This window comes from Manihot esculenta, chromosome 4 (genome assembly GCF_001659605.2).
Source record: "Manihot esculenta cultivar AM560-2 chromosome 4, M.esculenta_v8, whole genome shotgun sequence".
In the NCBI taxonomy this organism is placed as follows: domain Eukaryota; kingdom Viridiplantae; phylum Streptophyta; class Magnoliopsida; order Malpighiales; family Euphorbiaceae; genus Manihot; species Manihot esculenta.
Genome location: NC_035164.2, coordinates 6,391,555 through 6,403,673, shown reverse-complemented (window position 1 = coordinate 6,403,673; position 12,119 = coordinate 6,391,555). Strand labels below are relative to the sequence as shown.

At 30.4% G+C, this 12,119-nt stretch overlaps 2 protein-coding genes across 2 annotated transcripts; one reads left to right on the top strand and one right to left on the bottom strand.

Annotated features, from left to right (window-relative positions):
• Positions 1-40: 40 nt before the first annotated feature.
• On the top strand, positions 41-3,947 carry LOC110612884 (protein YIF1B). The gene is made up of 5 exons (XM_021753722.2): positions 41-200; positions 1,898-2,070; positions 2,437-2,535; positions 2,621-2,772; positions 3,361-3,947. The coding sequence occupies exons 2-5, from the start codon at positions 1,900-1,902 to the stop codon at positions 3,746-3,748; spliced, it is 810 nt and encodes a 269-aa protein (XP_021609414.1). The 5' UTR covers positions 41-200; positions 1,898-1,899; the 3' UTR covers positions 3,749-3,947.
• A 2,613-nt stretch (positions 3,948-6,560) lies between these two features.
• LOC110614198 (B-box zinc finger protein 24) lies at positions 6,561-8,631 on the bottom strand. The gene is made up of 3 exons (XM_021755707.2): positions 8,084-8,631; positions 7,200-7,502; positions 6,561-7,116 (listed from the first exon to the last, which is right to left on the bottom strand). The coding sequence occupies exons 1-3, from the start codon at positions 8,264-8,266 to the stop codon at positions 6,898-6,900; spliced, it is 705 nt and encodes a 234-aa protein (XP_021611399.1). The 5' UTR covers positions 8,267-8,631; the 3' UTR covers positions 6,561-6,897.
• Between the last annotated feature and the right edge of the window lie 3,488 nt (positions 8,632-12,119).

The following is a 12,119-nucleotide window of genomic DNA, read 5'->3' as shown; positions in this document are numbered from 1 at the left end:
AACATTACTTTCAAAGTTATAATATCTTAGCTCTGATTCTTCCTGCCCCTTATTGGCATCCTCGAACCGAGTCGAACCGACCGGTTACTTGTATTTCCAGTTTTCAACTGTGCCCTTCTTTGCACGCGCATCGCTTGAACGTCGCCGGAACTCAGATCTGCTCATCGGAAATCCGCCACAGCTCATATCATCAATTCAAGGTCCTACTTTCAGATCCTATCTCTCTCGCTCCTGCTTTCTCAGAGTAAATTTATTTGTTCGCATCCATATGTATGATACATATTAACATGTAAATTAGAGGGATCAGAATGTTCTTCTGCATGAAGTTAGTGTTATCTCGATGTGAATTTGGATTTATGTTAGATTGGTATGAAGTACTGTAGGTATCAAATGATGGCTTTCTCGAATTCTTTACGTTTCTTCAATTTTCGATCCGTTGCGCATAGATACCTTCTTATTCTTCTTTTCTTTCTTTCTTTCTTTTGGGGCATTTAAAGTTTAGAGTTATATGAATTCTTTGATTTTTTTTGTTTTGGTTAAACAAGCTATGAAACTACAAGATCGATTCTTAAGCGGAATTGTGGGTTGTGTTTTACTGTTAATGTAGCTGGACAACTTTGTTAGACAGATCTCTATGGTTTATGGAATATGGCTTTTTCTGTAGGCTAACAGGACAGTATCAATTGTGAATCAATGTGTGATTTGGGTGATTTCTGTAACTGAAAGACGTTTGTAAGTTTGAATTAATGGTTTTCGAGTTATAACAATTTTAAAAGAAAGAAAAAAAATTTTCGTGTTTAGGCCTTTATGCCTAGAATTATTAGTGGCGTAATGATCGCGATGGTAGATGTAGATGTAGGTGAGGCCATATGTTCTTGCAAGTTGTACTTGGAAAACACTAAACTTTCTTGCAAGTTGTACTTAGAAAACACTAAACTTACTGCAATGCTTTTTTCCCCTGCCCTTCTATGAGTTGCATAATTGGAGATGTGCAATTACCAGTAGTTTTTATAGAGATTTCAGTTGGTCTTTTAGGTGGACCAGTGGTATTGGTTGTAGGATTGAATCCTTGAAATTTTGGGGAACTGTGTTGCATGCACAGAGAGAGGGAGTATTACTTATTTTGTTAGTACTTAGTCATGATGTGAGAGACGGAATTGGAGTCTTGAAGGAGAGGACTTCGTATGTAGATTTTGATATGTTGGAGGTAAACATGAAAGTGCCTCTTTTACAAGCTGATGTTACTGCTTATTGCTGTAGCTGAGAGAAAACCCAGATTTAGAGGGTGTTGTGATTAAATTCTTAATTATGGAAATTCATATTCCTTGTAAAATAGAAAATTTTTAGGGTTTAATTTTTTTTATTTGCATTATATTTTCTATTTAGAAAGTTTGCTTCCATTTAATATTGATTCATGTTCTTCCTGCTTTGGGATTACTAACCTTCTCAGGATTAGAAACAGTTACCGAGTCTTTCCAGATGCCCATGTACCTTAGTTATTTTCGTTGGTTTTTTATAAGTAACTTTCAACATTTTGATTTAGTTTCTTAGGATTTTTTTTTAAAAAAGAAAAAATTTCTTCTCTATTTTCTCTTTGTTCCCTTCTTTATTTTCTAATGCCCTAACATTTAGTACTTTTTACTGTGTCAATAATAGCCTTAATTTCCTCTTTTTTTTTAAAAAAAAAAAAAAAATTCGATCATTTTACTGTGCTCTAATCTAAACTCCTCTTAACCATAATCTCCCTTTAAATCTTGAACATAAATCTTATTTATTGCTTAAATTTGCCCATATTAGAAGTTTTTGAATGCTAGTTGCTTAACCTTTTTTGCTAATTGGTAATTCTAGAAGCAAAATTATTCTAATTCTTTTACTGCTTTTTATTTCTCCACTTCAGAAATGTACAACAATGTTGGAGCCCAGCCTGGGGTACCTAGGCCACCAACAAATCCTCAGCCTAATCCATTTGGAAATGCATTCTATGGAGCTGGTTCAGGGCTTATCAAAGGTGGACTTGGTGCATATGGAGAGAAAATTCTAGGATCAAGCTCTGAATATGTACAAAGCAATGTAAGCAGCATGCTGAGGCAATGATTTAAAGAACCATTGAGCTTTGGTGTTAGCTGAATGCTGTAACTGTAGGTTAAAAGTTAAATCATGTAGTTTGTATGTGAAGTTCTTGGTTAGTTCAATCTAAATGCTTGTTAAGAATAACAGGTACATACTAATTTCTACTTAGAACTTGTTGAAATGATCTATTATGATTTTGAAGTTTGATAGGCAAAAGATTTAATCCCCTTTTTGCTGTATTCTTTCAGTGATTGAAATAGTTCAAATGTTTCCTGTTTATGGATGTGCAATGGCTTCATTTACTATTATTATAATTTGAAGATATGTGAATTTATTTAATCTTTTCCTCTTTTTTTAAATGAACAGATAAGTAGATACTTCTCTGATCCCCAATATTATTTCCAAGTGAATGACCAATATGTGAGAAATAAAGTGAAAATTGTTCTATTTCCTTTCCTGCACAGGGTAAGCCTTACTGCGGTTATGTTTTTCTGGTTGTCCCAACTTTTCTTCATTGAAGTGATATTTATTCCTTTTCCCTTTCCTTTAGGGACACTGGACACGGATAACTGAGCCGGTAGGAGGCAGGCTTTCCTACAAACCCCCAATTTATGATATAAATGCGCCAGACCTATACATCCCCTTCATGGCATTTGGCACATACGTTGTACTTGCTGGCTTGTCTTTAGGACTTAATGGAAAGTAAGTGTATTGTGTTCTCTAATCAGCTAGTCCATGTGTCAACACTTATCACATGAAGTTGCAAGTTTGTCATTCCTCTTGTAAATATTGTGTATGGACATCTCTTAACACATTTCTGGTCTTGCTCTCAGTTCTGTGCTGATATTTGCTTATTTACAATTGTAATCAACCATAGGACATGTTTAGATGGCATGTCTTTATTGTTCTTCTCACTTCACTAGTTGTTTTGGGACTTCCTAAGTAGAATGGCTGATAAGAGAATTAGAGAACAACATTTAGGTATGAAGTTACTGGCTATTTTAGCTAGTAGCATTGGCAATTACGGCAATGTTGTTGACAATCGGGTCACTGTTATTACCACCCTCGTTCTGTTTTCTTCTTCCATTTCTTCTTTTTTCGTGTATGCTCATTCATTTTTGTGATTGTTTGTTTTAATTCCTCTCTCTCTCTATATATATATATATGTTTGTGTGTATGCACACAAGCTCCTTTCTGCTGTCTCTTTTTTTTTTTTTCTCCGTCCAGTTGTTCTCTAAACATTTTGTTTTATTAACCTCCATTCCATGTTTGATTTTCTATTCAATGCAGGTTTAGCCCAGAAGCACTCAATTGGCTGTTTGTGAAGGGATTACTTGGCTGGTTTCTGCAAGTTTCATTGCTCAAAGTAACACTACTTTCGCTAGGTAGCGGAGAGGCACCCTTGTTGGACATTGTTGCATATGCTGGTTATACTTTCACAGGGATGTGCATTGCTGTCCTCGGAAAGATTTTATTCAAATACTCGTACTACTTTTTGATGCCATGGACATGCTTATGTATGGGAGTTTTCTTGGTGAAGACCATGAAGAGGGTCCTTTTCGCAGAGGTGAGGAGTTATGATTCGAGCCGGCATCATTATCTGTTACTATTCATAGCTTTGGCTCAGTTCCCACTATTCATATGGCTGGGCAACATTACCGTGAATTGGCTTTTCTAAATTGAATTTCTTGACGTTGTAAGAAGCAATTAGGGGTTTGTAGAGCTTTTGAAATTTCATAGAAAAAGTTTATGCTTTTGTTAATTTCTTTTATAGGTGATTATTTTTGCAGTATGAATCACGTTGGTCCACTTGCCCTGTTCAACCACATTTTGATTTTGGTGGGTTTACGGTGAATGATAACTTTTTGACAGGGAAATCTATTTCTAGCGTAGATTGGTGTGGTCACATTTCACATCTCAGGAGTGTTCTTTGACAGCTTTATCTTTTCCAGACTAAAGTTCTTTGTTTCGTAAAACTTTTTTAGAATTAGTAAATATATTTTTTTTAATTAAAAATTCGCTACATTCCATTTATTTGAATCTACTTTTAAGATTATATTTTATTGATGAAATTTGATGCAATATTTATAAAATAGTTTTAATTTATATTTTCTAAATCTTGAAAAGATTATAAATTTATCACCACTTTTCCCCTGATCGTTGAGCTCCTTCAGCTTTTTCTCTTGTATAAATGCATTAGACTAAATCTTGGGAGATTTCATGAGTTTTAGTGTGGATTGACAATTCGATGTGCTCAGTGCTCCCAATCTAGCTTAACCCAACTTCTCCTCTTCTGCTGTTCGTCATCACCAGCCTTTATTTCCTTCTCTATTGTTCGCCATTATTTTCTTCAATCAAATGGGCTTCCTTAATCATTGCGACTCGATCTTTAGCTATCTGACAGCGACGGTAGTACAGTGATCTTCATTAGTCTCCTCGGCAGCCTACGGTACGCCTCATTTCATCATTGCTCTTGAATTCAAGCGGAGTTCTCTTTAATTCCATCAGGTTTCATTTGAATTTGAACTTTTTTTCCTTAATTGTTAGGTGTCTCATACTTCAATTATTAATAAATTCCTTGACGGTTAACTTTGCTTGTTTGATTATGGTTGCTGTGATTTTCAGTGTGAGAAATATATACTTTTTGGGGTGAATTTATTTTTGTGTCTATTTATTAGCAAAGACTAGCATAGTTTGTTTTGTAAACAATTTTGAATAGGGTAAAATATAATTTAATCTTTGAAGTATAATGAAATCTCTGCTTTAGTTCTTATATTTTTAAAATTCATCTATTGAGTTCTTAACATTTAATAAACCTACACATTAATTCCTAATGTTAAATTTACTGTTAAAATTACTATTTCTTTTTTAAATCAAATATCAACTTTGATATTATTAACATCGTAAATCAAAGTATCAATTAAAATAGGTGGTAAATTAATATCTCAAACTATCTTGTCAAATATAAAGACAATAGTTGGAACTAAGATATGAATAACTTGATTCGTTGATCTACAAGCCAAACAAATAGATAGCTAACATTATTAAGCTCCGCTAAAAGAGCTGTACAATGAGAGATTAGAGTACCAAAGTAGGTAAAATCTTGTGAAGAACTCCTTACTGCCTGCACAATACTCAAGCAATCTGTTTCAATTAAAATTGAATGCAAACCTTGTTGCTTGAACCAACTTAACCCCTCCACAACCCCCATTAACACCACTGTACTAGGTTCATAAGCTATGAATAAAGGACATGTGATGGCATGTAGAAAAGCCCCATCATTGTTTTGAAGAACACAAGTATAACCAGCTCTTCCAGTAGACAAATCAATACTACCATCAACATTACACTTTAAAAAACCCAGCTCAGGTAGTCTCCATCTATTCTCAGCAAGCGGTACAACTGTACTTGCCCTTCGCACTTGCTGAATTTGAGCTTCCTTCCATTCTGTCTACTTTGTAACTGCCATATGCGCTACTTCACCTGCAGCCCTCCTTTTTCCTTTCCACACAACCAAGTTTCTATACTGCCATTTCATATAAAATCGAAGCTGCCAGTGCAACTTCACACGATTGCAGTAGCAAGATACACCAGCCCCACAATGTATTCTCAGTGGAAGTGAACCTCAACCCAGTTGCTAGCCATACTTCACGCGCAAAACTACAAGATAGCAAAATATGATCAATCGTCTCTGCCACTTACTCACAAATTGGACAAGTTTCCAATACCTGAACTTGCTTCTTCCTCAAATTTACACAAGTCGGTAGAACATTGTGCAAAACTCGCCAGAGAAAATTTTTAATCTTCGGAGGAATTACCATTTTCCAGACGCCTTTCCAAACAGCCTGTAGATTTGTTACAACTATGGGCAAGTTACTAGTGAGCAAGAAGCAAGTTCTACCGTTAATTTAAGTAAAATGGCTAAAATATCTTTTATTATATTTTCAATATGGCCTAAATCCTTGAAGCTTAGCAAGTCCTGTAATTTATTTTTTTTTACAATTCACTTTAATAATTTTCCAAAATGATTCTTCCAAAACTTTTTGCTCTTCCCATCAAATTCCTCATGAACAATCTATCTGCAATCCATCTTCACTTTTCTTGGAGGAATTCATGGCACCCTCAGACCAAAGCTCAATATCTCCTCTACCACAAAAGACTTGAGTCTTGTGAGCTTCAATCTTGCACCCAATCTTCTTTCTTGACATTTAGCATTTTCCTCTTATCGCCTAATCAACCGAGGATTACTATCTGTATCACCCAACTCTCAGACCTTAGATCTCACAGTTTCACATTTTCCAATATACACCAGAGGGTCCACTATGAGAACCAGAAGCCATTACCACATTGTAACTCTCTATCCACTTCAATTTCTTTCACAACCCTTTTCAAGATCAAGCATTTGCATTCTCGAGAAATCAATGGTTCCCATGGCTGCTAGAGTTGGCAAAATTGCCAAGAAAATTCAATATACTTGATTTAATTTTAAATTGAACCGATGAAATGCGAGCAAATGTTATAAATTAATTTAATTGGTCACAAAATCAAGCCAGTTGTCCAGAAGAAAACAATCCAAACAAGCTAAATATAATCCCTAAACATAAATAAGCAACAAAAAGCCACTGATCGTCTGATCCACTATATCATAATCACTGCCATCAAAGTGAATGGCTTGAAAGTTACACCCTAAAGCAGTGGCTGATACAATAAATTCCCTAATCTAAACTTTATGTTTCTCTTAACATAATAACAAAATACGTATACAGATACGTACATTTCACGTATGCGTAGTTTATAAGATGAAGCCATAGAGTTTATGAGCAGAGTTCAGCCAAGATCAGGTACTGTGAAGTACTCATCATCTTCATCACAAATCCTAATCCTAGGCTTCTTATTAGGCATGTTGGATTTGGTGGGTCTGCATGAACTCACATTCACTGATGGTGGAACTGTTAATTCAGGAACTTCAGCTGCTGCTAATGCCTCCTCACCAAATAATCCCACATCAGCTAGCCACTGAAACTCTCCAAATTCAAGCTGCTCTTTCTGCAGATGCAAGAAACATGAATGTTTAGTCATTGAATAGACAATAAAGCAGGAATTAAAAAGTTGAGTGTTCATTTCAATACCTTGTCAGTGGATGATTCAAACTCTGAGAATTGCATGAAATCGTCGACTGCCCATGAAGAGTTGAAGCTTGGTGATTGCTGTGCAGGCAATTTCATAGAAGTTTGTTGCGCACTCTGATTAGGTGGCTCTAAACAATTCTCCTTAGTATCCTTGGTGCAGCTAGATCCTAAAGCCACTTGTATTCCGGTGGCCAGAAACCGCTGATGATTTGCAGAGAGGCTACCGGCTGAATGGATTGGTTCATCACAATCCTGGCAGAAAAGTGCTCTGTCTTCAACACAGAAAATGAAAGCTGCCTTTTCCTGTGCATCAAATCAGAGAGAAAATGAACAATCTGAGATTCAAAGTTCATAGATTTCTCCGCAAATCTTTTTTCTGGAAACCTTTCCTTTTCTCTCTCTAAGATTCCTTATTCTAATGAATTCTTTCAAAATCATACACGATTTATACTCTTTTAAAATAAAAATTTTTTAATTAAAAAAATTGAATCCTTTCATTCTAAGAAAAAAAATTGTAAAAAAAAAAATTAATTGAACTGAATTATTGTGAAATTCTCTATTTCAAATTGAGGGATTTATATACATGTCTGAGACTTACAGCCTTGATCTGGGGATCAAAGTGAATGAATCACCTAATGATTAAGCTATTCTTTCAAAGACAGCATTTGTTCTAGTTTATTATTATTATTATTATTATTAACTAGGTTGTCCTGCATTTGGATAAAAATTTCCCACTAAGGAAAGTGATTTTTTTTTTTTTTTTTTTTGGTAAACACCAAATCAATGAATTAATTAAACAGATCAACAAAACCCTTAAATAATATTAAAAAAATAATAGTAAAAGAAAATCAAAACTTGAATAGAACTTTTATAAATAAACTCACTTGGCAAATATCACAACGAGGCAGCTTGCTAGAGAGGCATTGAAGAAGAAGCCTCTGATGCTTACTTGCAAGCTTGTTAGCAGCATGCACTTCTACGTCACATCTCCCACAAAGTGCTGCTTCATCTGCACAACAAATCACAGTTGCTGGAGCTTTCTCGCACACATCACACTGAATCTTCATCTTCCTTAACAATTAATCCCTTAATTTTTCCCTACTTTTAACAGCTACCCACTTCGTTAATTTTCTCGCCTACTGCAGTGCCTTTCTTCTCAGGGAGATTCAAAGCATGGCCGCCATGAAAATGAAACGACCATGAGAAAATTTTCTGAAATGCAAACAAATATTCCAGGAAAGTAGAGGCCAAAAAGAGAGATTCTTGGGGAAGAAAATACTTGATTCTTGAACAGAAAGCTAAGCCAAGAATTTGCTAAGAAAGAAAAGAAAGGAGAAGGAAAGAAGAGAAAAGGTGGGAAAATGTGAGAAAATATAAGAAAAAGAAGATAGTGTAGAAATGTAAGGAGTGATTGGTGGAGAATCCAAGAAGCTGAGGGAGTTGAAGATAAGGGTTTGGATTTTGAAGAATCAAAATGAAGAAATGTGGAAGAGACAGCTGAGCTTTGTGGGGTCAAAGCTAATGTGTGGTTGTTGTAAGCTTTGAGCTACCACCTTAACTGCAAATTAATAAATGATCTTTCCATGTGAAAAGTTTGGAGCTGTTTTTTTTTTTTTTTTTTTTTTTTTAATATCTACTTTAATTTTTTTATAAATAAAAAAAGTCTAAATAAAATTCTCCAACGCTTTATAAAATCTAAATAAATTTAATTTAATTCTTTTAACTAAATAAAATTTTAGAACTTATAGTTAAATTTAGAGCAATTTACGGTATAATAGTTGAAATTTAATAAAATTTATAATTTAGTTTTTATTTTTTTAAGTAATTTTTTTTAATTTTTATTTGACTAATAAAATAATTCTTTTTTTTAAATTTAATGTTAATTAGTTATTAATTTAATAAATTAACTCAAAGAATTAAATTATTATAAACATTAAAATTAAAAAAATTAAATTATTATATATTAAAATTAAATAAATTAAATTATTAAAAAAATAAAATTTAAAAAATTAAAATATTATAAATAAATTATATTTTAATCTGAGTTTTAGCTTCAAATCGATTTTTATATTTTTAAAATCTAATATTTAAATTTTTTTATAATCACCCATTTAAATTAGAGATCTTTTCATTTAATTTTGGTATGAAAAAAATTAAAATACTTTTATAATATTTTTAAATAGATAAACTATATTTAAATTCTTGAATTTTAGTATAATTAGTAAATCAGTTTCTATATTTTTAAAATTATATATTTAAGTCCCTTTCTCAATTATTATAATTTAAATATTTTGATCTTTTATTTTTTATTTATAGTATTTTATTCAACTAATTTCTAATTTTTTTATTTTTTAATTTCTATTTATTAAAATATTTTAATATTTATAATTTTAAAATTTTTAAAAATTTTTATAATTTTAACTATTTTTAAGTGTATTAAGTAATATTTAACTAAATTGTAAACTTTTATAAAACATTTTAAAAAGAAATTATATTTTTTAGAAGAAATTTGATTATTCACTAATTTTGAACTAATATCTATAATATGTGGAAAAACTATAATTTTAGATGAATTAAATATAGAAAAATTTAAAATTTTAATTTTAAAAATATAAAAATTAATTTATCAATTACTCTAAAACTTAAAAATTAAAATATAATTTACATAATATAAAATTTTCATTAAGTGTTTATTAAAGTATTTTAAATATTTGAAATATTTATTATCTCTTTAATTGTAACTAATAAAATTATAAATGGAAAGGGATTTAATTTGAATGGATTGATTATATAGAGATTCAATTTATTAATTATATTAAAATTTAAAAATTAAAATATAATTTATTCAAATATTATATTTTAATAAAAAACTATTTTATTGATCCAATAAAATCGTTGAAATTAAATTATTTTGCCCTAAAATAGTAGGGAGTAAGTTATAAATTTAGTTAAATCTTAATTACTAAATTATATATTACCATAAAATAAATTATAATATAATAAAATATAGTTTTTAATAACAAATTACCTGTTTCTAAATCCTTAGAATATTTTTTTATTTCATTGATTAAAAATTACGTGCACTTTATGCTTCACTGTAATATAATATAATAATTAATAAATTTTAGTATTAATTGCAAGATTTTATTGTGTTTATCAAAAAAATAATATTGATTATAAAAACAGACTTTATTTTAAGTGGTACATCTCTTCATAATTCCAGTTTTTTTTTTTTTTTAAATAAACTATGATTTAAAAAAAGAATTAAACTGAATTTATCATATTTTCTGTTTTTAAAAAAATGAAAAAGAAGTGAAAATACGTAATCACGTTGGTTTTTCTTATTTTCTTAATGCAGCTTAAATATATATTAAAATTTCAATTTCCTTCATGATATTATTATTATTATTATTATTATTATTATTAGAAATCACAGATTTTCTTTGATCTTATGAAAAAACACACGAAATTATTTTTTTAATTTCACTTAATAGTATAATTTTAATTTATTCAATGATCATCGGATTTATTGCATTCAGACTGAGGTCAAGTTTCAGAAAAACAGAGAGATTCAAAATTCATTAAAACTCACTAAGGAGGCTGACTTATCAACACACCATCCAATCTACGACTAAAGCAGACTGGACTTACCGATGCTCTGGATCGGTTAGAGAAGAGTGTAGATCGTTTGATGTGATGGAGAATAGGAGATCATACCCAATTACACCACGATCCTATCAACACAAGCGCCGGAGGGAAATTAAATGACCGTCTGACTAAAATGGACAAGCAGATACACCCGTACTTACGGCTCTGCGTGATAAAAATATGTGATACTGTAGTAGAATGACGGTTATGTGTCACTAGAGAATAAATAAAAAAAAAAGAAAACGTAACCCCTCTAAATTAAGTTTTTGTACACACAAAAACTCTATTCTCTCTTTTTGATATCACAACATCATATTTTATTGATAATTTCTAATAAAACTTAATTTATATGAAATTAGAAATTTTCTAAACTCGAATGAATTGTAAAATTGAGATTTTAATTGAATGATAATTCCTTTTCCGATCATTAACTAACAAAAAGTAATTTTCCAAAGAGAAAATTTAACATTTGATATGGAATTATGCATAATTCATAATTTGGCATAATTAGAGTATTTTTCCTAAATTTAACGATAAATTACAAAAGTATCCAAATTAAAAATTATATTTTATCGTTTATTAATCAAATAAAATTTCAAAAATTATTTTATAATTGTTTTTCTAAATTTCATTTAATATTCTAACTAAAATTATAAATTATTAAAATTTTAATTTCACCTTTCATTTATTCTTTTTTCTTTTTGTAAAATCATTAAATAGTATTCCCTTTGTTCTCTATTTTAAATTATTATATATATTTTTTAGATATTAATTTATTTATTAATTTCTTGATACACCCATGTTTAATAAATATTAAAAATGTAAAATTTATTAGTTTCAATATAATTTTATAATAGAATAATATAAGTCGAGGAATATAAGTAGAGGATATATAAAAAAAATAATATAAATTTATTGCTCTTAATTATTATTAATTATATTTTTTTTAATTTATATATTTATATATATAGAGAGAGTATTAGAATTCAAGAGAGGGTTCAATTTTTCCATTTTAATTATTAGTTTAACTAAAGCTTGGTTTAGCATCTATCAATCGGGGTGAGCATTCGGTCAGATCGGTTCAAAATCGAATTGAACCAAATAAATCGAAAACTAAAATTTTAGTATTTATGAAAATCGAATCAAACTGATTTTGATCAGAAATTAAAATCGAACCGAACCGGTCTAATTTAGTTCGATTCAGTTCGGTTTGATCGGTTTTGATTTTTAATAATTTTTTTTATTTTTTACACTTTATTTTTAGTATTTTAA

Bases quoted from the DNA above. Each gene is read 5' to 3' on its own strand.
- LOC110612884 (XM_021753722.2), top strand. From the start codon at position 1,900: ATGTACAACAATGTTGGAGCCCAGCCTGGGGTACCTAGGCCACCAACA. The intron at 2,071-2,436 runs GTAAGCAGCATG...TTAAATGAACAG, and splicing joins CTGAATATGTACAAAGCAAT to ATAAGTAGATACTTCTCTGA. The intron at 2,773-3,360 runs GTAAGTGTATTG...TATTCAATGCAG, and splicing joins TCTTTAGGACTTAATGGAAA to GTTTAGCCCAGAAGCACTCA.
- LOC110614198 (XM_021755707.2), bottom strand. From the start codon at position 8,266: ATGAAGATTCAGTGTGATGTGTGCGAGAAAGCTCCAGCAACTGTGATT. The intron at 7,503-8,083 runs GTGAGTTTATTT...TTTGATGCACAG, and splicing joins CTCGTTGTGATATTTGCCAA to GAAAAGGCAGCTTTCATTTT. The intron at 7,117-7,199 runs GTATTGAAATGA...TTGCATCTGCAG, and splicing joins TTGAATCATCCACTGACAAG to AAAGAGCAGCTTGAATTTGG.